General features: G+C 35.2%; 2 protein-coding genes across 2 annotated transcripts; one reads left to right on the top strand and one right to left on the bottom strand.

The window, feature by feature from the left end:
- Positions 1 to 195: 195 nt before the first annotated feature.
- On the bottom strand, positions 196 to 2,860 carry LOC129739398 (probable phosphoserine aminotransferase). Its single transcript, XM_055730835.1, has 4 exons — positions 2,486 to 2,860; positions 2,042 to 2,414; positions 705 to 880; positions 196 to 647 (listed from the first exon to the last, which is right to left on the bottom strand). Exons 1-4 carry the CDS (start codon positions 2,659 to 2,661, stop codon positions 278 to 280), a joined length of 1,095 nt encoding a protein of 364 aa, XP_055586810.1. The 5' UTR covers positions 2,662 to 2,860; the 3' UTR covers positions 196 to 277.
- Positions 2,861 to 4,096: 1,236 nt separating this feature from the next.
- On the top strand, positions 4,097 to 20,927 carry LOC129739397 (putative defense protein 3). The gene is made up of 2 exons (XM_055730834.1): positions 4,097 to 5,034; positions 20,683 to 20,927. The coding sequence occupies exons 1-2, from the start codon at positions 4,613 to 4,615 to the stop codon at positions 20,759 to 20,761; spliced, it is 501 nt and encodes a 166-aa protein (XP_055586809.1). The 5' UTR covers positions 4,097 to 4,612; the 3' UTR covers positions 20,762 to 20,927.
- The last annotated feature ends 1,627 nt before the right edge of the window (positions 20,928 to 22,554 follow it).

The raw sequence follows: 22,554 nt of genomic DNA, 5'->3' as shown, positions 1-22,554 counted from the left end.
GACTGCAGATAGAACATGCGAAAACCATTAGTCCGCAGGCCAAGTTGGTCAAACTGGCTGATAAAATTTACAATCTCAGGGACCTGCAGCGAAGTCGTCCGGAGGGTTGGACCGAGGAACGTTGCCAAGAATATTTTGTCTGGGCCAAAAAGGTGTGTGATAATTTGAAAGGAACCAACAAATCGCTCGAGGACATTTTGGATGACATTTTCAAGAAAGAAAATATAGTTTGATTACGATTTCACTTAAAATATAATGGATGCATGATTCTCTTCATTTATGAATTTCTTGTCAAAAACTCTAACATATACTTTTGCAGAGCTTTGGTTTCTTCGATTGTAACGGCATTGTAGAGGGAAGCTCTAATGCCCCCCACCGATCGGTGTCCCTTGAGCTGTTGCATTCCTAGGGCCTCAGCTCCTTTGAGAAACTCCTGCTCGAGGGCATCGCTTCCGGTCGGTCCACCGACACGAAACGGAATATTCATGCGGCTGCGTACGTTGCTTTCCACGGGACAGTAGTAAAAGTTTTTAGACGATGCGATCACATCGTAGATCAGGCTCGATTTAGTCAAAGAATCTTGGTACATTTTCTGCAACCCACCCTGTCGTTCGATCCAGGCAAACACCCGACCCATCACGTAGATTCTGTTAACAGGAATGATTGATTTCAGAGCGTATGTTAACGAATTAAAAAAAACTTACACAAAAGTTGGCGGAGTATTGTTGATGGAGTTGTCCTTGGCGAGGATCGAGAAATCCAGGATGGTTGGGGTCATCGGCAGTCGATACTCGGTGCTAATGAGATCTTTTCGAACAATGACCAACGTGATTCCAGATGGACCGATATTCTTCTGGGCACAGGCAAAGATGACCCCAAACTGTAAAGAGAGATAATTGAAAAGAGTTTTAATTAAGTAATTTAGAGGGCATTGAAAGTCAGATTTTTTTTTTAGAAATTGAACGTTAAATTTTTCATTATTTGATGATTTATTATTAAATAAAAAGGGTTTATTTCACGCTTTCACTTTACAAAGTTTACTGTGCCGCGTTTTTTTTTTCTAAATATCAAGCCCAATAAGGCCGGAGCAAATATCTTCTTTTGTAATCCCACCCCAAAAATACTACGTTGAAGTTAAGCACTTTTTGGTTGTTCCAAATTTCAAGAGAAAAATTTTACCGTGAGTTCTGTTTGTTAATTAGTTTATCGGCCTTATCGGTAAAGTGATGTCCTTTTTAGTAAGAACATTTCCAAATTATAAAATTTTATATACGAATAAAAATTCGTAAAAAAATAAAAGATGGTGAAAACGAGCGAGTAGAATTTTATTTAGAATCATTTTCATCACATACCAAATTTTTGTTCAGCACCGATAAGTTGAATTTAGTACCAAATATCAGTAAGCTAAGCGTGATTCGTCTCATGACTAAGTGGAAACTTACAGTACATTATCGGTCCAAGAAATTCACTTTTAGTGACCTTGAAATTCACTTTTAGTGACCTAGTGAATTTTTGTTTTGTTTCGATTATAGTCGTTTTTTCATCTTTAGAGCATTCGCGACTTTATCAACGTTGCAGTTGGCGAATCGCTATTGAAAAACTTATCCGGTACAACTGGTACAACTCGCGGACCTAGGGAAATAATTCAAAACAAATTGTAGAAGAAAATTTTGGTGATTTATAATATTCATATTGTAACAAGCAAGACACATAGTTGTACTGTTCTTATTTCGCTCACTGTAATAAGTATGTGATCGCTCAGAAAAGCTCCCTTAGACTCAGAACGGATCTATCGATGGATTGCCTTCTCAGTTTGTTATCATCGCGTTCGACAAAATCGCTATTAGAAACTAACATTTAAGAATTTATAATTTGGAAAGACTTTCAGGTACAGAAATCAGAATTCTGCTTTTACAATTCAAAATTGAAATTTAGGATTCAGAACTCGGAAAGCTAGAAATCGAAATATATAACTCAACCAAAATATTCAAGAAATAAAAAAAAACATCAATTTGAATTACTTTGACCTTTGAGAAGTTACCTTTTTGATGTCCACCGGTCGGGACATGATGTTGGAGGACATGTCCACCACCAGGGGCACTCCGTTAGTTTCCGGCACGAAATCGAATTCCACCCCTTCGATGGTTTCGTTGTCACAGTAGTACAGATAGGAGGCATTTGGGTCCAGCTTCCACTGTTGGGCGGCCGGTACCCGGACGTATTTTTCCGGCTTGGGAACCACTCGGTTAACTTTTCCGTACTTTTCGGCCTCCTTGGCGGCCTTCGCAGACCATGATCCCGTTACCAGATAGTCTGCCGAGCCAGACCGGTTGATCAGGTTCATGGCAACGGCCGCAAAGAGACCGGTTCCACCACCCTGCATCAACAGGACCTCGTAATTGTCCGGGACCTGGCTGTTTGAGGAATGGAGAGTTAAAAAAACTGGTTAAGATCATGTTCTTCATTAGACGAAGAAATAACCTACAGAATTTTTCGCGCCAGGTCGACCGTATCTTGGTGAAGTTTCATGTAGGTTTTTCCTCGGTGGGACATTTCCATAACACTCATTCCACTGTTCCCATAATCGACCAGCTCTTTCTGAACCTCCAATAGAACATCCCGAGGCAACTTTGCCGGCCCTGCTCCAAAATTGATAACCATTCTTAACACTTTCTCTAGCGCACTGACTGCGTAAAGATTAACTCGCTAATCACTTATAGTTGAACTTGATTTGCAAAAAACGATGTTGCCAACCGGTTAACGAGAGGACGAGTAGCGAAGGAAATGCGCGATCCGACGATCAACAACCTTCTCCGGCAAAGCTCCGTCTATGAATGGCACTCAATGAATGAATTAGTCCGCCCGTACGTAATGCACTGTGCACTTCAAGTAAGTACGCTATAGTCGCCAGCCGGGTCCCGCCGACCTGTGTTGGTAAACCTTCGGGACAGACATTGTACCTAAGTAGATAGTGGAGATCGTGTAATGCAAAAATTGCAACTTGCAATCCAGTCCGTAATCAGTGGGCGACCGATTGCCTACAGCCAGTTGTCCCTTCTTTCCGTGTCGCTCGTAAAGCATCTTCAGTAGTTGCATTCTTGGCCTTCCTCCAATCTACCACGTGACTCAACAAACAGTCCTACGCCTACTTCAATAGAAAGAAGGATGCCGGTAACGGTCATTGTCTTCTGTCTGCGATTGTTGTTGACGGGCGAAATTGTTAACGGCTTGTTGTTTTTGACTCGTCGTCATCGTCCGGCATTATCTAATCGGTTTCGGATGACCTGGCCTAATGGAAAAGGCGAGCGGGAAGAGTAACCTGATAATGTTGCTCGAACCGGTTCGATCCTAGAATAGAGCAATTCACTATCGTATTGTTGATTTGCTTCTAGGTATTATCTGTGTACAGAAGTTGATCGAAAATGATCTCAAACAGCGAAAACATGTGAGCTGGATCTTTCAGTTATTACATATCAATCTTTTTTATTATTACATATTTTAATTATGTGCTTTCGTCACTCAAATGACAAATAAAATGACAAAAAAAAAAAGAAAATAAAAAAAAGTAAAAAGTAAAAAAAATGAAACAATTTAAAAACAATATAAAAAAAGTAAACAAAAATAAATAAATAAATAAAGAATAAAAAAGTAAAAAAAAATTAAAAACAAAAAAAACTAAAAAAAAATATAAAAAAAAAATAAAAAAATCATAAATTAATCATAAGTAATTTGGCATCAAAACTAAAATTTCGATTCTCCTGATTTCCTTTGGTGCCCCCCTTTACGCGATTTTTTAAAATTTTGGAGTCAATTTTTGACAAAAACATCGATTTTTTCCGATTGTCCACCCGGTGATTTTTGAGGGTCGAAAACCCGAAATTTTGAGGGTCAAAAAACCGATTGAGCTGAATTTTGCACAGGTCAGTTTTTTGGGCCAATCTACAAAACGTATATGATCGGTTTGCGAAACTCGACATGACCCATTTGACTGCCACCCTAATATCGATAGATCAATAAAATTCCGTTTGGATGTTCGTTGAACATTGAGGTGGTTTTTAGGAAGGAATTATTTGATATCAGTCTCAAGATGCAAATAAAACAATGATAGTGAAATATTTTGATTGAAGAGTTTTGGACAAATGATGGTTTCAAATTGTAAGCCTTTTTCCTTAATCCAAAAGCTGAGGCCAGTTTTTTTCTGTATTACATTTTAACTATGCTCGTTTTAAACGGCTATTATAACACAAGTGACACTCGTCGTCCATCGTTCGTCAACACGATCAGCTGTTAATTTCTACAAACCATCGAGCCCCACTCACTCGTTTTGCGATGGCCAAGAACTTCTAGGTGCCCGGCTGTGTCTATATGAGTTATGAGTCGTTCCGAATCCAAATGTTCTCCCCACTCCCCATCCGAGCCGAACAGTTCTTCAGATTCAATAACGAAAAACCGTTCACGCAGATGAAGGATATAAAGCCCTCCGGTATGGCCAATTTTGGCCGTTTAGTCTACGCGCGCACGGATCGTTCAGTTCTCTTTCGGTGGTGTGTTTAGTGATTTTCGTTTAGCCGTTTTCTGATTGAGAAGGAATTTTTTGGTGCTATCTGGAAGGATGAATCACATCATGTTGACCTTCGGAATTGTTGTGGCCGTGCTGGTCACGGTTGGGTCCGGATTCCCGGACGGAGCTCCACCTGACACGTGCGTCAAGACACGTTTCAATCAGCCCAATCATGGCGCAGCACGTTCCCAGGATCCACAAACGTCGCCGTTCCGGTTCACAGCCAGTGGCAACCAGTACGGACCAGGCACCCAGATCCAGGTGGACATATCCGGCCACGATGTGTTCCGGGGCTTCTTCCTGCAGGCTCGCGATGCCCAGACCAACGAGTGGATCGGCGATTGGGTCGAATCGGCCAACACCAAAACCATTCCGGAATGTTCCTCGATAACGCACGCCGACAACAAGGACAAGGAGCGGGCCGCGTTTATCTGGAGTGCCCCCAAGGATCGCCAGGGACAGGTGTACTTCACGTGAGTTTCGGCGTTGACCTCCGGTGACATTCGTGGTACAGAGAGATAGACAGATCGAACTTTAACAGCCAGCAACCTTTCACTTTTGTTGAACCCAAGCCCCATAATTAACGGCGATATTGCAATCCGATACGTGCAGCAGCATATCAGCTGTTTAGAGCGGGTTGAGATTTGTGATTCAATGAATTCAGTGAGACCGCTTAAAGTAATTAATGGTCTGATTAATCTTAGGGGCTGTACTCAAATGACGTAACGCGGTTGTGTATGTGTTCTGAATGGCTGATTACTTAATTCTTTGTTGTACATAATACTTTAAGACCATTCAATAAGAAATGTTTGCTTCCAATGGCTTATGTGTTAATCAATTTAAAAGATATCATTGAAGCTTTTAAAATTTTGGGAAAATAATCCAAATTCAAGACCGTAACTTCATATCTAGTTGGACAAAAGTTGTTGTTCAGCGGGAAATTTCTTTTGTAGAATTTATATATTTGTACCAAAACCATAAGGCTCGGTTCCACAGAAAATTTTCCAGTACAAAATATAAAATTTTCTCATACAAACATAAAAGTTCAAATTTACTTATGTAAGAGTTACTTAAAAATTCTGCAAAAAATCATGGATGAGTTATGTTCCATACCGAAGCTTTTTAGACCCCAGGGTTTTAAGAATTAAAAAATGAATCCATATCGACTCAGTCTACTGCTCACAATAATGTTAAATACCGTTTAAGGAAACCAAATGTGTGACTTTCAAACATAATCCAAAAAGCATTGAATTGAAGGAAATGTGTGAAATGTACATTAGACTGATGAGAATCGGGCCAAAAAAGTATCAAACGGTTTTGGGTTCCTTTTGAGCTCAACTGTGCAAAGGTTGGTAGCTCTAGGATTTGAAATTGGCTGTTTATAACTTGTCAGAAACAGTTTCCTGCCCAAAAAATCCGTTTTATCAATACACTTTGCATATCTGGAAACACGCCAGCTAGTTTCCAACGTATAATTGCTCCTTCCCAACATGCAGTGCAGGGATTCCATTTGAATAGATGTGGACAAAATCATATTAAATTTTTAAGTTGTTCTTGGAATCTTCATCAATAAGATACCCTTGGAGAATTTGAGTTCAGAGCAACAGTGAGGCTGTAGAATTTTTTGAAAAAAGTCAGTTTTTCCATACTATTTAATTTCCATATAAACTTTGTTTTTTTTTATACAGCCTATTTCAAATCCTAGAGCTACCAAAATTTGCACAGTTGTTATAAGCCCAAAAGATACCCAAAACTGTTTTATAGGAAAAAAAAGTATACACGTGAGAGCTGTGCATTACAAATAGAAATAACATTATTATAAGAATCTGATCGGGACAAGACACATAAAATATCCCTATCACTGTACTAGCTTAAAGAGGAAAATGTGTAAAATCAAGCAATATGCCCAAAATGGTCGCAATTTCAAATCAAATGATTCTCATTCTATTTTTTGTTTTGTTTAGAGAGGATTTTAACTCAAATCAAATGAAAGGTTCTAATAATTGGTGATTTATCAAAGTGCTTTCAGTCTTTTAATTCTATAAAAGATTATTTTTCATCTTACTTTTCTTACAAACGACTCATGAGGAAGATCTAGCCGGATAAGTGGATAAATTCTTCGATGAGGTTTGTTTCTATTTTGCTGATTCATAAATTAAAACCAAGTATGAATTCTTCTTCTTCGTTCACCAACATAGCCCAAATATGTAAGCTTCCTGGAAAATGAAGAGATTTGCGTCCTTCATTTTTTTTTTTCAAAATAACCTCTGTTACATAAAACATGCATTCCACAGATAACTACGGCCAGGCCACCATGTGGTAAAATATCGCAAAATGATCTGGAACAAGGGAAGGAATAAAGCGTGGAGTTCCCTACCAAACGCTTCATATGGATTATTTATAAATGTACATGCTACATAATTTGAAGCTTGCTACACTAGATTAGTGTCACATCACATTGTGTTTTAAGGGGGGGGTAGGGTCTAACACTTTCAAAAAATCGATTTTTTTATTTTTTTATTTTCTTATTGGAAAACATTTCAAGAATGTTGTGTCAAATTTTTAAGTCAATTGAAGCAAAACTGTAGAAGTTATAGGCCTTTATCTCCTCCTATCTAATACTGCAAGAAAGCAAGAGCAGAAACTTCAAACGCGTTTTTCTCGAAAGCACATTTTTAAAGTCCGTGGACATCGTCATTTGAAAACTACTTATCCGATTCTTTTCAAATTTGGAACATGTTTTCTACATATGAAATACCAGACCCCAACGTTTTTCTTTTTCGATTTTTTTACTTTGGGGAGATTTTACAGGTGAAAAATGGCGGATTTTTAGATGAAAAATCGTAGTTTTCACTTCAAACAGCCACAAAAATGTCATAAAAATATTTTTAAGTTAATTAAAAACGTTGGGGTCCAGAAAAACATCTATTAAAAATATTTTGCTCTGATTTTTTGACTTCAGATGATTCTGTGCTGAGATACAGTGTCCACCGCAAATCCTGTTTTCTAAAAGGCATCCTCGAAAATGCTCCGTCACCGGCTCATTTTTCAATATTTTTCTACGAAAAAATTACTAAATGTTCTTTAAACAATGCTTTGTATAATGCAAAAAATTTGAATACATTTGTTTAAACGATAGCTCTAGAAAAAAATCGTGAAAATGGTGTTTTTTTATACCCGTTAGACCCTACCCCCCCCTTAAGCAAATTATACAACATAAACGTCTACAATAGTAGAATACATTGGATCTTACCAAATAAGTCTTCTTCGTTTTCGACTAGAAACCTCCTTCCTAGACTTCCCCAACCAGGCTTCAGCATTCTGAAAAAAAAAGCACAAACCACTCCGGGAACTTCCGCCGGTCACTTATTCAATCGTTTTCCACTGTTTAGTTCTAAATTTTTTTGTTTAACTGTAAATAATTTTAATTTTTAATGAACGGAAACAAAAACGCGTACGTCACCCAAAACGCATGGCTTACTCCTTCTAAAAATAACAAGTATGAATTCACCCACTTTTTCCTTAATTCGCTAAATCATATAATGTGTAAATTTTGAACTTGCATCGATTCATTTAAATCAAATCTTTTTCGATTATTTTTTTTAAACTAATTACTTTGCAGATTTTGAGATATTAAATATACAAGTTTGAAGTCCAGTACATGCTCAACAAATATTTAATTAAAAATTCAACCCTTGAAAAAATATTGAAAACTATGAAAGTTACTATGTCATACTTTTTCCATTGCTGAAAATTTTACAATAAAAAGTGTCGAAAAAGTTGATTTTTTTTCCAAAAATCAACACCATTTTAGTTGAGTTCCTACCAAATAAAAGTTTGTTTCTTATACCATACACAGTAAGAAAAATTCGTGTAATTTTAGACCGAAAACGATGCACTTAAACGGAACATCGATTTTGATGTAAAATTCTATCACGATGTATTTTTTTCAAGAATGTAATTTTTGTGGCGTGTGAATTGAGATCGAAAACAATGCACGAAATCGGGCGACGAAAGCCGTCGTGTAAAAATACATGGGGATGTAAATTTTAAGATTTATTATCGTAAATATTAGACATCTTTGCTAAATATTCAGGATTTGCTGTTGTTTATGAATGAATACACTGCTTTTAAAATTTTAATTTCGCATATATTTCCAAAAACAACCTAAAAAGACATACACCATCACGCACAGCGTCAGCCTGCAATTTTTGTTTCATCCGATGATTCCCAGCACGGTGATGTTGTACAGATGGCCGTCACCAGGATCCTCGATTCGTTCCAGAACACCATTATTTTTCGGTTAGCGTCACCTTCACCTGACGAAAATTTCTCCGAAAAATCACTGCCGCTGCGAAAAATCTGATCTGCAATGGAGAGAAAACTGATTAATTTCAACAGCATTCTTTTGTCAATATGACATTATTATGAACCTATCAGCTTTTGAAGGATTCTGGAAATGCTAGAGCTACGCCTACGACTCGTTTTCGAACATTTTTCTTACTTGTTTACTTTTTAACCGACGCGCTCCACACAAGTTTCACATTTGCATTTAATTTTAAATCAAACATACAATTTTACACTGTTTGTGATATAAAATTCATTGACCGCTTGATTTTTACATCACGGAATGTAAAATTATAGCAAAACAATGTATTTCTATTCACTTTTTGAAAAAAAAAAACTAAAATTACATCAAAAGGAGTTGAACATTACATCGTCTTCGATTTACACTTGTAAAAAATTAGACTACTCGTGTTTTAGATTCTGTATACTTTTAGAAATTTTTTGCAGTGTAAGATTTTGAGCATCTGGAGAAGGGGCCCCTAGATTTTCACACATAATGCAATTTTGAACACCCTTCTGAACATGATATATCATGTTCATGCAACGATTTTTAGAATTGTGATGATTTAAATATTCGTTGAAAACGGGAATCAGATTTTCAAAGTTTTATTATGTATATTTTTTTTTCAGAAAATCTTGCTCAAAAAAGCCTAGTAAGACGAGAACCAAAAATTTTAAGTTTTCCGGGTCATTTTTTCTAAGAAATAAATAATGTCTGATAAATTTTTTGTGGAATTATTTAAGAGAAAGAGGTTTAGCGCCCAACAAAAGTCATTTTCGAACAATTAAATTTTTAAATGGAATGGAAAACTTTACAACTATTCTTTGCGATTTATGTTTTCTGCAAACTCGAATAATGCCAGGTAAACTCAGCAAGTAGCTATGATAAAAAATCATAAAATTACTTAGCTATTTTTATCGCTGACTGCCTAGCATACATTATCCTTAACTTGAAATATCTCTTCTATTCGTCAAGATATAGGCATGGAAATAAAACTACTGTAATCTTCAGATTCCCAGGATTCGAATATTATAAGTTAAAAGTGTTTTCTATTAGTTCGTTCGCCTATCAATTTGTAAAATAGAAAAGAGTTCGTAATTTTTTTCTTTGTACGGGAAATGAAAAAAGGTTAAATTCACCAAGAAGCAGAGGTTATTTTTTCACTCATCTTTTCGGTAATTTTCACCTAGCAAAATAGTAAATAAAACCGTTCTCCCATTAACTGATTTCTAAGGTAAATGCTACCTGGTTTGGATGTCGAAAACTTAACAATGCGACTAAACTAGACTTTGTGACATTGTGAAAGATAATGGTTGAAAGATGAAAATCCAACTGGTCTTGTTTTTAAAACCTCCTAGAACTGTTTTTAATCCCATCCCCCCGACATGATAAAAATTCAGCGGTGAAAACTGTGGGAATCGGAATAAAAACAGTTCTAGGATATTTTAAACAACAAGACCAGTTGGATTTTCATCTTTCAACCATTATCTATAGATTTCACAATGTTACAAAGTCTAGTTAAACACATCAGTGTTACACACATTAGTTGTGTCGCGTTTTTGAGCTATTGACAAAATAAGATTTTTTTTCACGTTCATTTTCACGAGAAGTGTAAACCAGACTTAACGGGATACAGTTTTTAAGTGTCTTTCATCCACTAAGCCGAGTTTACAATGTTCAATATTTTTCAATGTTTTGATACCTAGTTCATTTGTATAAGAATTTTGAAAACCAGTGAATTGAAATTTACAAAATTCTAAATAAAATCCATAAAGTGATCACACCAGAAAACGCCTATATGCATACTATAAATATGTTGCCAAAGATAGTCCACAATTAAAGGTCTGTCAATCCAAAGCGTAATTGGTTTAAGAATGAACGATCATTCACAATTTGTTTTCAAATAAATATGGGTATTGCATTAATCGAAATTTAATTGAAATAATATTCGTCTAACGCATATTTTCAAATTACTTCTTTCAAATTTATCTGCATCGAAAAAGACCGAACGTAGTTCATGTACTGACCCTATAATGCCTTAAGAGAGCCTTCAGTTTTGATGGATAAAGTGTTCTCCAGAATCTATTTACTAAACTGTACAATTCATCGCAACAAGATGCAGAACGAAGCAAAAAAAAAATCGTTCTTAAAAAAAACCGGTCGTTCACTGCAGCAACAAAACAAACCCGAGCCTTGGTTTGCGTTTCGTTTCTAGACTAGGGTGTTACACATTTCAATTTTTGGTTTATATAACGAGTCATAATGTTTAGATTATACAAACTTTGAGGAATTTTCCTAAGTAATTATAATCGCAGTAATAAAAAAAAATTCAATTTATCAAGTTTAAATGTGCCTAGTGTACATATATTTGAATTTTTTTGCGTTAGTAGAAGAAGGGGCCGTGCTAGTCGGGGCGACTCAACGGTTAGAAAATTTTCTTCTAGGATTTTAACCCTCTCGAGTTATTCATCCTCAGGGTCACTCTGGAAAGGGAAGAGGATTCTTTTTTTCTTTCTCAATCAGTTGTCCCTAATTTCGAGCCACACTAAAGAGCGGCTCGGGCGCCAATCAAACTTTCCAAATGGCAACAACAGCAGCGCGTGAGGTTGTCCTCGAAAGACGCAATTCAAGTTGCAAGTTTATCTACCCCTCCCAGAGGGGTAGCGTTAAGATGGAGGCACAACCCCGAGTGGATGCTGTTCAGCCTGCCCTCCGGTACGATACCGGTACGTTCTTTGATGGCGTGTTGATCCGGTCGTGTGCAGACCGAAAAGTCAAAACACTCAAAACAGCAAACTTGACTTAGAAGCAGCTGAGCCAACAGTTATAGGGGTTGTCTTTTTAGCCTTTTGGCGACAGACAGGCCTTTTGGCGGCAATGGTAGTTCTTGTAGTGCAGGTATCTAGCTCTGTAAACTTGGGCTTTGGGGTTTCAATTTTCGTTGAAGGACGCGATAGAAGGAGAACCGTAAGGCATGTGCGATGTTAGATTGAGCTGTTCACATCAGATTACTGAGTGAAAAATCGTTAAACTTATTCAGGACCCATATCGGAAGTTTTCATAATTTATGGAAATGTGTATCTTGTATATTACTTGAGCGGCTATGTCAGGCGCGGTCCTAGATTGTGTGGTGATTTTCAAAATTTTGAAAAATTATTCAATATAAAGGAACGATAATATCTGGTGTAAAAGTGATCGTTTTAAGAGAGCTAAAAGAGGGGAGGGGTGGCTGGGAGGTTGATTCAGTTCTGCTCCTCCTTTTCCCCTTGTATTTAATTGAACAAAATCAGATGTATCTCGAAAAATCTGAAATAAGGGAAGAATAATGAAAACTTATAACAATTTTTTTCAATATACTCAATTCAATATTCTTCTTTCAGTATAAATGGTTTGGTTATACATCCATTTATAGGGGAGAGTGGGGATACTTGATCCCCTTTTCTTATTTTCACCATATCTTTTCGGAAAAATTTAGCAACTCGCCGTCTTTAACATTTTCTGACAGCTTGTAACTTCAAGTTTCTATGCTCCAAAAATTAGAACGATACTTGAACCCGTTGATGAACTAGAAGCATTTTCGTGGGAGTAAAAAAATTGCGATTTTTCTGAAGTTAGGGGAGACTTGATCCCCTTTTGAAGGAGACTTGATCTTTTATTCAGGAAGCCCTAATCCTTGTATAAAAATCAAACAAAACTCGAAGATAGAATGCTTATTGACTATTTAGGTCATGTTTGTTCTCATTTCACAATTTATAGCAGACATAAGAAGAAAATTCTATAACTTTGTCTCAATGCTAATAACATTGCATACTTAAAGGCGCTATTTTTTATAATTAAGAGAAAATTAATTATTTTTGCTCTTTTCTTCAGACAATTGTTTGATAAATATTAGTTTTTGGATAAATATTAGTAATTTCGTAATCAGCAATCATAACGATCAATTCAGGAGAAGAATATGCCGTTTGGAAGGGGGATCAATTGTACCCAACTCTAGGGGATCAATTGTACCCATAATCAACATTTTAGAAAACTTTTTCTGAAAAAAGTTGAGAGTTTTCCATTGCTTTGAAAATATGGCATTATGAAGTTCATTTTACGCTCGAACGATTGATACATTGGAACAAATATTTTTTTCATAATTTTCCCATGTAAGGAACATTTTAAAGTGATAAAAAAGATCTTCAAGTAAGTTACATTATGTCAAATTTTTCGAACAAAGTTCAATTCATATTAAACGGGATTGTGCCAACGTTCAATTACTCAAACAATTATTATGTTAAAAATTTTTAAACTACAAGCATTGTTATTTCGCTCATTTTGGCACATTTTTCTAGAACATTTGATCTTTGTAAGACATTCCAGTTTCGAGATATAGCTAAGGAATCAAGAATCCCCAGGGATCAAGTATCCTCATTCTCTCCTACTGAAAGAAGGCTATTGAATTGAGTATATTGAGAAAATTTGTTATAAGTTTTCATTATTCTTCCCTTTCAGATTTTTCGAGATACAGCTGATTTAGTCTTTTATACTTAAATCAGCGAATCTATAATACTCACTGCGAAAGCTGTTGATAAAAAAAACTGTCGGAATTTGTATTGTCTGTCATTGTAAATTGTCACATTAAACGCTCGTTAAAGAATTTCTCGATATAAATGTCATTTTACAAATGAAAGTAATACACACGTTGTTAATGATGAAAATATATAATGAAATTCTTCAAGTTATTAAATTTATTTTCCTGAGCTTCAGAATATCTACGCTAGCCTCAAAATTTTCTTAATAATTCACATTTTGCAACCATTCGTTAGAAAAAGCAAACATTTGAGATAAGTGTTAGTTAATTATTACTATGAATTTTCAACTGATTGTTAAACTCTGATATTTTTTTGTTTTGCGGAAGTATTTCACTTTTCACCGATAATACCGATAAAGTAATTAACAAACAAAACTAACGGTGATTAAATTCTTCATTGGAGTATTTAACTGAATCGTGATTTGTAAATTTCGTATTATTATTTTCAATTTTGAAACAAAATTCTCGTTGAAAATGCTGGAATTGATTTCTCAATTTCTTAATATTTGTAAAAAATCGACGCTCTAAGTATGTAAATTTAGTTTAAAATAAGATTATCAGAATCAGTTTCTGAAGTATGAAGCTTGTGGAACTTAACTTCAATTGATTTGTTCTGGAATTTAAAGTTATCATACAAAATTTTCAAATTTGTTTATAGTGCCACGATTTCTCTATTTTTTTCTATTATCCGGTGATCACACATGCATAATATTAGGAAAAACCACATCACGTTGTGGAAATCATGTTATTGCACTATCATATGAACCTAAAACACTTTCTTTGAAACCCAGCTTATATTCTTGATTTCATAGCTCCTGTTTTCTGCGCTTTTGCTTTTATCCGATGTGGTTTGAGTTTGTCTTGATTAAAAAAATTCTTTTTCACTTCATTTCATGACAGAATGTTATGGTATTAACACTTCGGTCTGCTCATAATTCACACCGGAACCCATTCCGATTAGCTTTGCACATTTAAGCAAGCGTTGAGAACTAATATTCTGCACTTCATGTTGTCATGACAATGATTTTTTTTCTGTTTATAACTAGCGAAAACATTCTCTTAACCGCCATGATAATTGCTGTTCTGCGATAACTAATTGCATAGACTTTTCCAAAATGATCCGATGTAATGTACAACACTTAAAATTTCTTCTTCTGTGGGGGAACATTTAATTTCACCCAATCCTGGTTTATCGAGCTTGTTTAAGAACTTATCAATGCCGTACAACTCTTTTTCACCACACGAACGCAGACATTACCCAACTACTGATTTGTCACATATTTCATCCCAAGTATCTTTATCTTAAATCCCTTTAATAACTGGTAAGCACATCCAGTGTAAACTCCATGTTGTAAATAGAAGCTATTTTATCGAAATTTATCCACGTTTATCTTCAATTTTCACGATTTCAAGTTAAAATTTGGAAATTTTTAGCGACGGAACGAAAAAAAAAACTCGTGCGCTTCGATTCAGCCAACGCCTACTCCTCTCAAACCTTAAACTGGATTTAAACTTAAATTTTCAACATTATTGTGTCGATGTGTAGTTCGTTAAATCCAGCAGTTTTGGTCAAAAATCACTAGATCTTCCAAAAGCAAACTGATTTAGGAAAAATTTTGCATGCTTATGTCCATTTTTTGTTTCATTTTGTCTAACACTTCTAGCTTTTGTGACGTTTAGTAACTTTAAAACTAATCAGTTTAGAGTTAAAACGATCAATGATAACTGATGAAGTGACTAATCAACATGGACAACAACAAAATATTATCAATCTATTTATTTTCCTTTATGCATTCAACGATACAAATTATAGAGAAGAATGCCACAAAGTAGCAAATTTCTGGAAAAAAAAAACGATACAGATTTTGTCTAGACAATCTTGTTCCAAAAAAAAAACGCATTGGAAAAATGAAATTATACCTTTTTTCTAAATCTGTTTGATATTTTACACTTTTACTAAAAAGTGCACAAATTTTTTCAATGAAATTTTAAATTGTATTTTCAAAAGTTGCATTCAGTGCCCCTAAATAAGTCAAAATCAATTTTCAAATATTTTGCAGCTATGAAAAAGTGGATTTTGTATTGTAGATCTTGAGTTCTGGAGATGAATTTAAATCTCTATCGCCAAACACCAAACCCTTCATATTAAATCAGCTTTTATTATTACTTTTTATTCCTTTTTGGCTGTAAGAACTCATAAGGAACGCAAAAGTTATAACACACAAGCTCTTCTTTGGATTTATTGTTGCTGGAATCTCTCGTGTTTTAGTGCATTAACTAGAATTTAGAAATCTTGAGTAGATTTTTTTGAAAATTTCAACTCTTACTATGAAAATTTTATATTCGATTCCTGTTTGGCAGTACACCCCGTTTGATTTTTGCAACACGTCCGTACATTTTGTGTTGGCATAATTAAGCGGTTTTTTTTCTCCACTTTTTTCACTTTATTACTACAAAAATGTATTGTTATCATCATGAACGTAATTTTTGGTCAATTTCAGTATTCAAAAAATTTTTTTTTGTGTGAAGTTTTTTATGCATTCAGCACTTTTCTTGTTTTGTTTATAATGTTTGTTATTTTTTTTTGTCATATCATATTTGCTATTTCTGGCATTCTTCATTATTGTTCAGTTTTTTTTTTAAATTATTTTTAGTCTTTTGTTTGTATTCGTTTATTAATTTTATAAAATTTTCATCAATTTGTCATTTTTGAGAACTTTATAATTAAAAAAAAATGTTTTTGTTGTTCACCGTTAAAGCACTTAAAATCATATTTATGGTGCTTGTCTAAATTATATTGGTCCTGTTATACTATATGGTAAAATTCTTTCTAAAAACCGTTCAATTTTGGCAAATCAAATGTTGCCAAAAACGAACGGGGTGTGTATTTGCATTTTTTCCACGGTCATCCATAGTATAAATGTTTGATGTGATAAATTTCAAACAGAATAAAATGAAATCGGATGTAAATTTTTTTTTTTTTTTAATCACTCCTCCAGAGGACCGCGCATGGGCCAACGACCATTGTGTTTTTGCAATGCTGCGAAGCTTAGACGTTCAGGTTATATTTAATAGAAAATTTGTGCAAATTTGTGCCCAAAATGGGACTTTGAACCTCAAATGGTACACATGATTCCGACGAAATCTTATTGACAGCGAGAAATAAAAACTATTTTCAGTGCCATTTGTTCACGTTTGTAAAATTTTGCTAGCTCCAGATTTGAATTAGACTGTAAATGAGTTTGGAATAAATCTTTCAAGGAACTGATCAACCAATCTTTAGAACTCTACATTTCTTAGACTTTGGAATTGATTGCTATTTTCCTAAGGTTTTGTGTTCACCTTTGAATTTCCTGGGCTGTAATTTAACCCCGCTTTTAGACGGGGTCCACTGAATTCGATCTAAAAGTATGATTGGCAGTTATGTCTAAGAGTTACCACTATTCTGAATTGATTTAAAAACAAAATCTTAAGTTAGGAAGGAGAGATGAAACATACACTTCGTCTGAAGGCGGAGTTGGGAAGCAACGACAACAATCCTAATACTATGCACAATATTCACTTTTCGTGTAAGTTGAAATATCTATGTTATTTGTGGAACAATTTTGACAAAAATTATACGAAATTATAGCTGTGAGTCAGTCTTAATATGTTTCAACATTTAGGAAAAAAATATTGGAGTGTGTGAAAAGTATAACCGGAAAAGTTCCAGTACTCCAGTTTCTTAGCCCCTGTGCTTATGCATTTTTTTTGAAAAATTATCAAAAAATATTACTCATTTTTTAAGGTTTTCGTAGAACAAAAGTTGTCTGTTTTTATAATACTAAGCTTCTGTGAACGAGCGAAGTGGTTAGACCAAGTGGAGCGTGATCTGGCGAACGTGGGGTGCCCGAGGAATTGGAGAACGGTTGCCATGGACCGAGTGAATTTTAGGAATTATGTTCGTCAAGTTATGTCGTGAGACGGAATTAGAGATGTACCGAATAGTGGTATTCGGCGAACGGCCGAATACCGAATATTGACCTTTTCAACTATTCGGCCAAACGAATATTCGGCCGAATATTCTATTGAGTTTTCGATGAAAAAACCTTAAGTGATTATTCCAATGCTTTCTATTTCTTTCATATTAATGCCTCTCATGTTTTAAGTCGATTATTTTCAACCAGATGATATTATCGGATAATGTTTTGCAAGATATTTTTTAAGTAAGGGTCTTTCTGATTTTTAAAATGTCACCAATAACTGAAAAGACATCAGATGACTAGTCGCTTCTAGGCCGTTTATCACCAAAGAGATTGCGTTCCTGTGAAATCTGAGATAAAACATATCGAAACAGATGCCAAGCTGTTTGAAATTGCTTCTCTGATATTGAATTAGATGAAGGTGGAATTTGAGCAAGATATCTATGAAATAGTTGTTGAAAAGATAGATGATAACCTTAGGCAAAGCATACCTTCAACCACACGTATCCAGACGGTCAGGCATTCAGAAAAATTTAAAACCAAAAATAAAAAATGGCAAAATTTATGTAAATTTTGAAATTTTTGAAAAATTGAACACGAAATCTCAAAAATTTTAAAGTGGAATTTGAGTTTTTTATTTGATTAAGCAAACAATCTGCATAAATACGAGCAAAATTCGGGAAGTATTAAACAATATCTGGATATCCCGTTAGGTTTGACTTATCTGGATTCTTTACTGGATTTATGGGCAAGCCGAAAATATCCAGAAAATCTGGAATAAACTATAACCAAAGTATAAAGCGATACCGTTCAGCATTCTCCTGTACAATCTACAGTGAAATATACACAGATAAACTTTAGATGTTTTGCTGAAACCATAAGTTTTTAATAATAGTGTAGCTTTTACAACATTACTTTTGGATATTTTATAAATTATCAAAAAATATTTGAAAAATGTTCAAGTCTGTAGAAGATATTCGGCCTATTCGGCCGAATACTTAGATCAACTATTCGGTGAGCCGAATATTCGGCTTAACGGTTTTTCGGCGATATTCGGCGCCGAATATTCGGCCGACCGAATATTCGGTACATCTCTAGACGGAATACTATGTGAATAAATAAATAAAGCTTCTGTGAAGTTTTCAGCGATAAAAAAATTGGGCTCTAGAGGGTTAATAGAATGCATAAAAGGTAGAGGGTCATATGTTGTTGGTACAAATTCGCCTTTTCTTATGCAATGTTACGAGGGCTACAATTTTTTCCGGGATATGAGCGTCTGTTGATATGATCCGGGATATGAGGCTACATGTTTTCCGGGAATTTACCACTTGGTGCCTTCTTTCCCAAAAAGTAAGGCTACAATATTTAGATTCTCGAGTAGGCTGTGGTTAAAAAAGAAAGTTGTTGACAGAAGCTCCGAAAAAAAAAATTGAAGACAAGTATGAAAGTTTTGAAGTATTATGAAAATTACGGTGTCTTAGAAGCATGGAGGTGCCACTTATCAAAATAAATATCGAGCTTTGTAAGATTGGATTAGAATTTCACAAGAATCGACCTCAATGGGTCTGAGATGGAAAATTTGGACTTACAGTTAGGGGCAAAATAAAGTGTCCAAATTATTTTTTTTAAGTTCTTTTATTTTTCTGGTTAAAATTCAACGAAAACACATCGTAATCATTTTTTAAATATTGTTTATTATGTTCTTTTCAATTTTTGTTATTGTTGCGCTGGAAAAAAAAAAGAAAGTTTTTCTGATAGATAAAAAACAGTTGATATTCCAAAAAAAAAACAGGAGCAAAATAAAGTGTCCAAATCAGTACAGCTTCAAATAATTCAAACTGAAGGCAAACAAGAACGATTTAATAATGGGTATGGCCTCCTTCAGCCTTCAACACCTCCTGCAAGCGCTTCGGCACATTTTCAACAAGGTTGTGTAAGTGTTGTGGGTTGAGTTCTTCCCACGCATGCTCCAGGGCATCAAAACAAGTACTTTTATTTGTCACACCAGTCTTATCAATCAGAGCATCGAGGATGGCCCACAGATTTTCGATGGGGTTCAGATCAGGACTTTGTGGGGGCCATTCAAGGGGTTTGATGCGGTAGAAATGGAAAAATAACTTCGTCAGATTGGCCGTATGCTACGGATCGTTATCCTGCTGTAAAACGAAGCGCTCTTCGAGGCCCGACTTGATGAGGGATACCTCGAGGTTTTCCCGCAGGATATTGCAATATGACTCAGCTGTCATGATTTCGTCAATTTTTACCAAATTGCCCACTCCACCCCAAGAAGAGCACCCCCACACCATCACGTTACTTCCTCCGTTGCTCCGTGCTCGATATCAATCGAAAACGTTTACTGAAGAAGATAGTAAGTTGCTATCGAAATACCGGTATCTGAACTTTTCATTTACCGTGGTTGAATTAAAAGGAATTTTCCGATTGCTTTGAAACATTGTTGTGGGCCGACGAATCCAAATTTGAGCTATTCAACCGGAAGAAGCGGGATCATATGTGGCGCAAGTCGGGTGAGGAGCTCCAAGACCGCCATATCCAAGGAACAGTCAAGCACGGAGGAAGTAACGTGATGATGTGGGGGTGCTTTTCTTGGGGTAGGGTGGGCAATTTGGTAAAAATTGACGAAATCATGACTAGGTACTGTAACGAATCACGAAAACCTGACGAATGTTTTTTTTTCAATGGTGAGTTCTTTTCCTGTTAAAAGACGCTTCGGGTCAAGTGAAAAATGACAAAATTGTGCCAAATCCCTTGATTTTTTTTTGGATCAATTTTTCGTTCGTACATAGTTTGAAAATATTCTTATATTTCGTAACCTAACCCTACATAATCATAAGAAGCGTTTGGCAGGGAACTCCACGCTTCATCCATCCCTCATTCCTGTATTGCGTTTTTCATCAAATGGTTGGTATGGCCGTAGTAGTATCTGTAATGAATTTTCTATGTATCAGATACTATGTTGAAAAGAAAAATTAGGAAAGCAAGTTTTTCATTTTACAGGATGCATACAAGTTTAGGCCATGTTGGTGTTAGAAAAAGAAGAAGAAGAAGAAGAAGAAGAAAAAGTAAGGCTGCAATCTTTATCGAAATCCACCATTCGAATTTTCCGTTTACCTTTTCAAATTGATCTAACGTGCCCGACCGTCATTAGAGATTGTGAAGAACATGACTAATTTCAGCCATTCGGACTCATCTGCGTTTTTTTTCTCCTTATTTACTGCAGTGGAACCATTTTGAAGAACTACGGAACCTTCTGGGCGAACGTCATTGCCGAAGTAGCTGCTGCGCCTCATTATGGCTAACATGTTGTACTGCCTTAAATGTGAGTATCATACCCAGTGGGGCGTTCAGATATTCAAAGAAACGCGTTAGGTGCTTTGTTCAGTAAAAATAGTAAAGTATAGAAAATAGTAAAGTATAGTAAAAATAGAAAAATCTCATTTCTAGGAGGTGTATTTTTGTTGTAAATAAATGTTACTGAATGTTTTATATTTAAATAAATCGTGTTTTATTTTGTTAGATTGAGAAAAATTCATGTGGGTTACTTAGGAACAAATAACGAACGAAAGAGCGTACAAAACCATTTTTTACAAATCCGAAAAAATTGGCTTTCAAATTTCAACAACATTATTTTCTTTTATTTATTTGGGCTGTTTCAATTGAAACTTTCAAAATTACGATAATAACGGCGTGTTCGTAAATTGATTTTTTCTATCGAAGTGATTCTTTCTGTCGATGCTGGCGTTCGTTAATTAAGGGGGGGGTAGGGTCTAACGGGTATAAAAAAACACCATTTTCACGATTTTTTTCTAGAGCTATCGTTCGAACAAATGTATTCAAATGTTTTGCATTATACAAAGCATTGTTAAAAGAACATTTAGTAATTTTTTCGTAGAAAAATATTGAAAAATGAACCGGTGGCGGAGCAATTTCGAGGATGCCTTTAAAAAAACAGGATTTGCGGTGGACACTGTATCTCAGCACAGAATCATCTGAAGTCAAAAAATCAGAGCAAAATATTTTTAATAGATGTTTTTCTGGACCCCAACGTTTTTATTTAACTTAAAAAAATTTGTATGAAATTTTTGTGGCTGTTTGAAGTAAAAACTACGGTTTTTCACGAAAAATTCCGCCATTTTTTATCTGTAAAATCTCCCCAAAGTAAAAAAACAAAAAAAGAAAAACGTTGGGGTCTGGTATTTTATATGTAGAAAATATGTTCCAAATTTGAAAAGAATCGGATAAGTAGTTTTCAAATGACGATGTCCACGGACTTTAAAAATGTGCTTTCGAGAAAAACGCGTTTGAAGTTTCTGATCTTGCTTCTTTGCAGTATGAGATAGGAGGAGATAAAAGCCTATAACTTCTACAGTTTTGCTTCAATTGACTTAAAAATTTGACACAACATTCTTGAAATGTTTTACAATAAGAAAATAAAAAAATAAAAAAATCGATTTTTTTAAAGTGTTAGACCCTACCCCCCCCTTAAACAAACTGTATGCAACAGCATTGGGAGGTGATTTGACATCTACCAAACAAATCGATGCATCACCCAAAAAAATCAGTTTACGAACGCGCCGTAAGAATAAGATGAGCACTGAGCAGTCAGGGTTAAAAACGTTTGTAATTTCTTGTCTTTTTCGTTTTTTTTTAAATATTATTCACGGTGTGCCAAAATACGTTATTAAAAAGAAAAAATGACCACCAAAACGGCACTCGGCATTCGAAAGATATAGTATTCAGGCATCCATCCTGAAAATTTGGAAATGTTTCATCGGGCTTTTTTGAAATTAGAGCGATTTTAAAATTTTAAGTCGATTTGCATTAGATTTCCAATGGGGGTTTTCGACCTTATGTTCTATGACCATGGATTTTTCTGACTACATATTTTATGACAATCACCCAGTTCAATGGCTTTATAGAAAATTTCATGCCCGACAACTTTGTCGAAGAATGGAAAAAGATTTGAGTTGATCCTGAAAAGCTATTGGCAATTTTCTAAAACTTTATTAGACTGATTGAAATTTTTTCATGTTTCTTAAGTTTTTTTTTCAATTCAGCTTCACTAAAAAGCGAATATCTTTCCAGGCGTAGT

This window comes from Uranotaenia lowii, chromosome 1 (assembly GCF_029784155.1).
Source record: "Uranotaenia lowii strain MFRU-FL chromosome 1, ASM2978415v1, whole genome shotgun sequence".
In the NCBI taxonomy this organism is placed as follows: Eukaryota; Metazoa; Arthropoda; class Insecta; order Diptera; family Culicidae; genus Uranotaenia; species Uranotaenia lowii.
Note: the sequence above shows the minus strand (reverse complement) of the source record. Positions and strands in the feature narration are given on the sequence as shown.

Coding starts and splice junctions, on each gene's coding strand:
- LOC129739398 (XM_055730835.1), bottom strand. CDS start 2,661: ATGGTTATCAATTTTGGAGCAGGGCCGGCAAAGTTGCCTCGGGATGTT. Junction 2,415..2,485: donor GACCTGGCGCGAAAAATTCT/GTAGGTTATTTC, acceptor TTCCTCAAACAG/CCAGGTCCCGGACAATTACG. Junction 648..704: donor AATACTCCGCCAACTTTTGT/GTAAGTTTTTTT, acceptor TCCTGTTAACAG/AATCTACGTGATGGGTCGGG.
- LOC129739397 (XM_055730834.1), top strand. CDS start 4,613: ATGAATCACATCATGTTGACCTTCGGAATTGTTGTGGCCGTGCTGGTC. Junction 5,035..20,682: donor CAGGGACAGGTGTACTTCAC/GTGAGTTTCGGC, acceptor TATTTACTGCAG/TGGAACCATTTTGAAGAACT.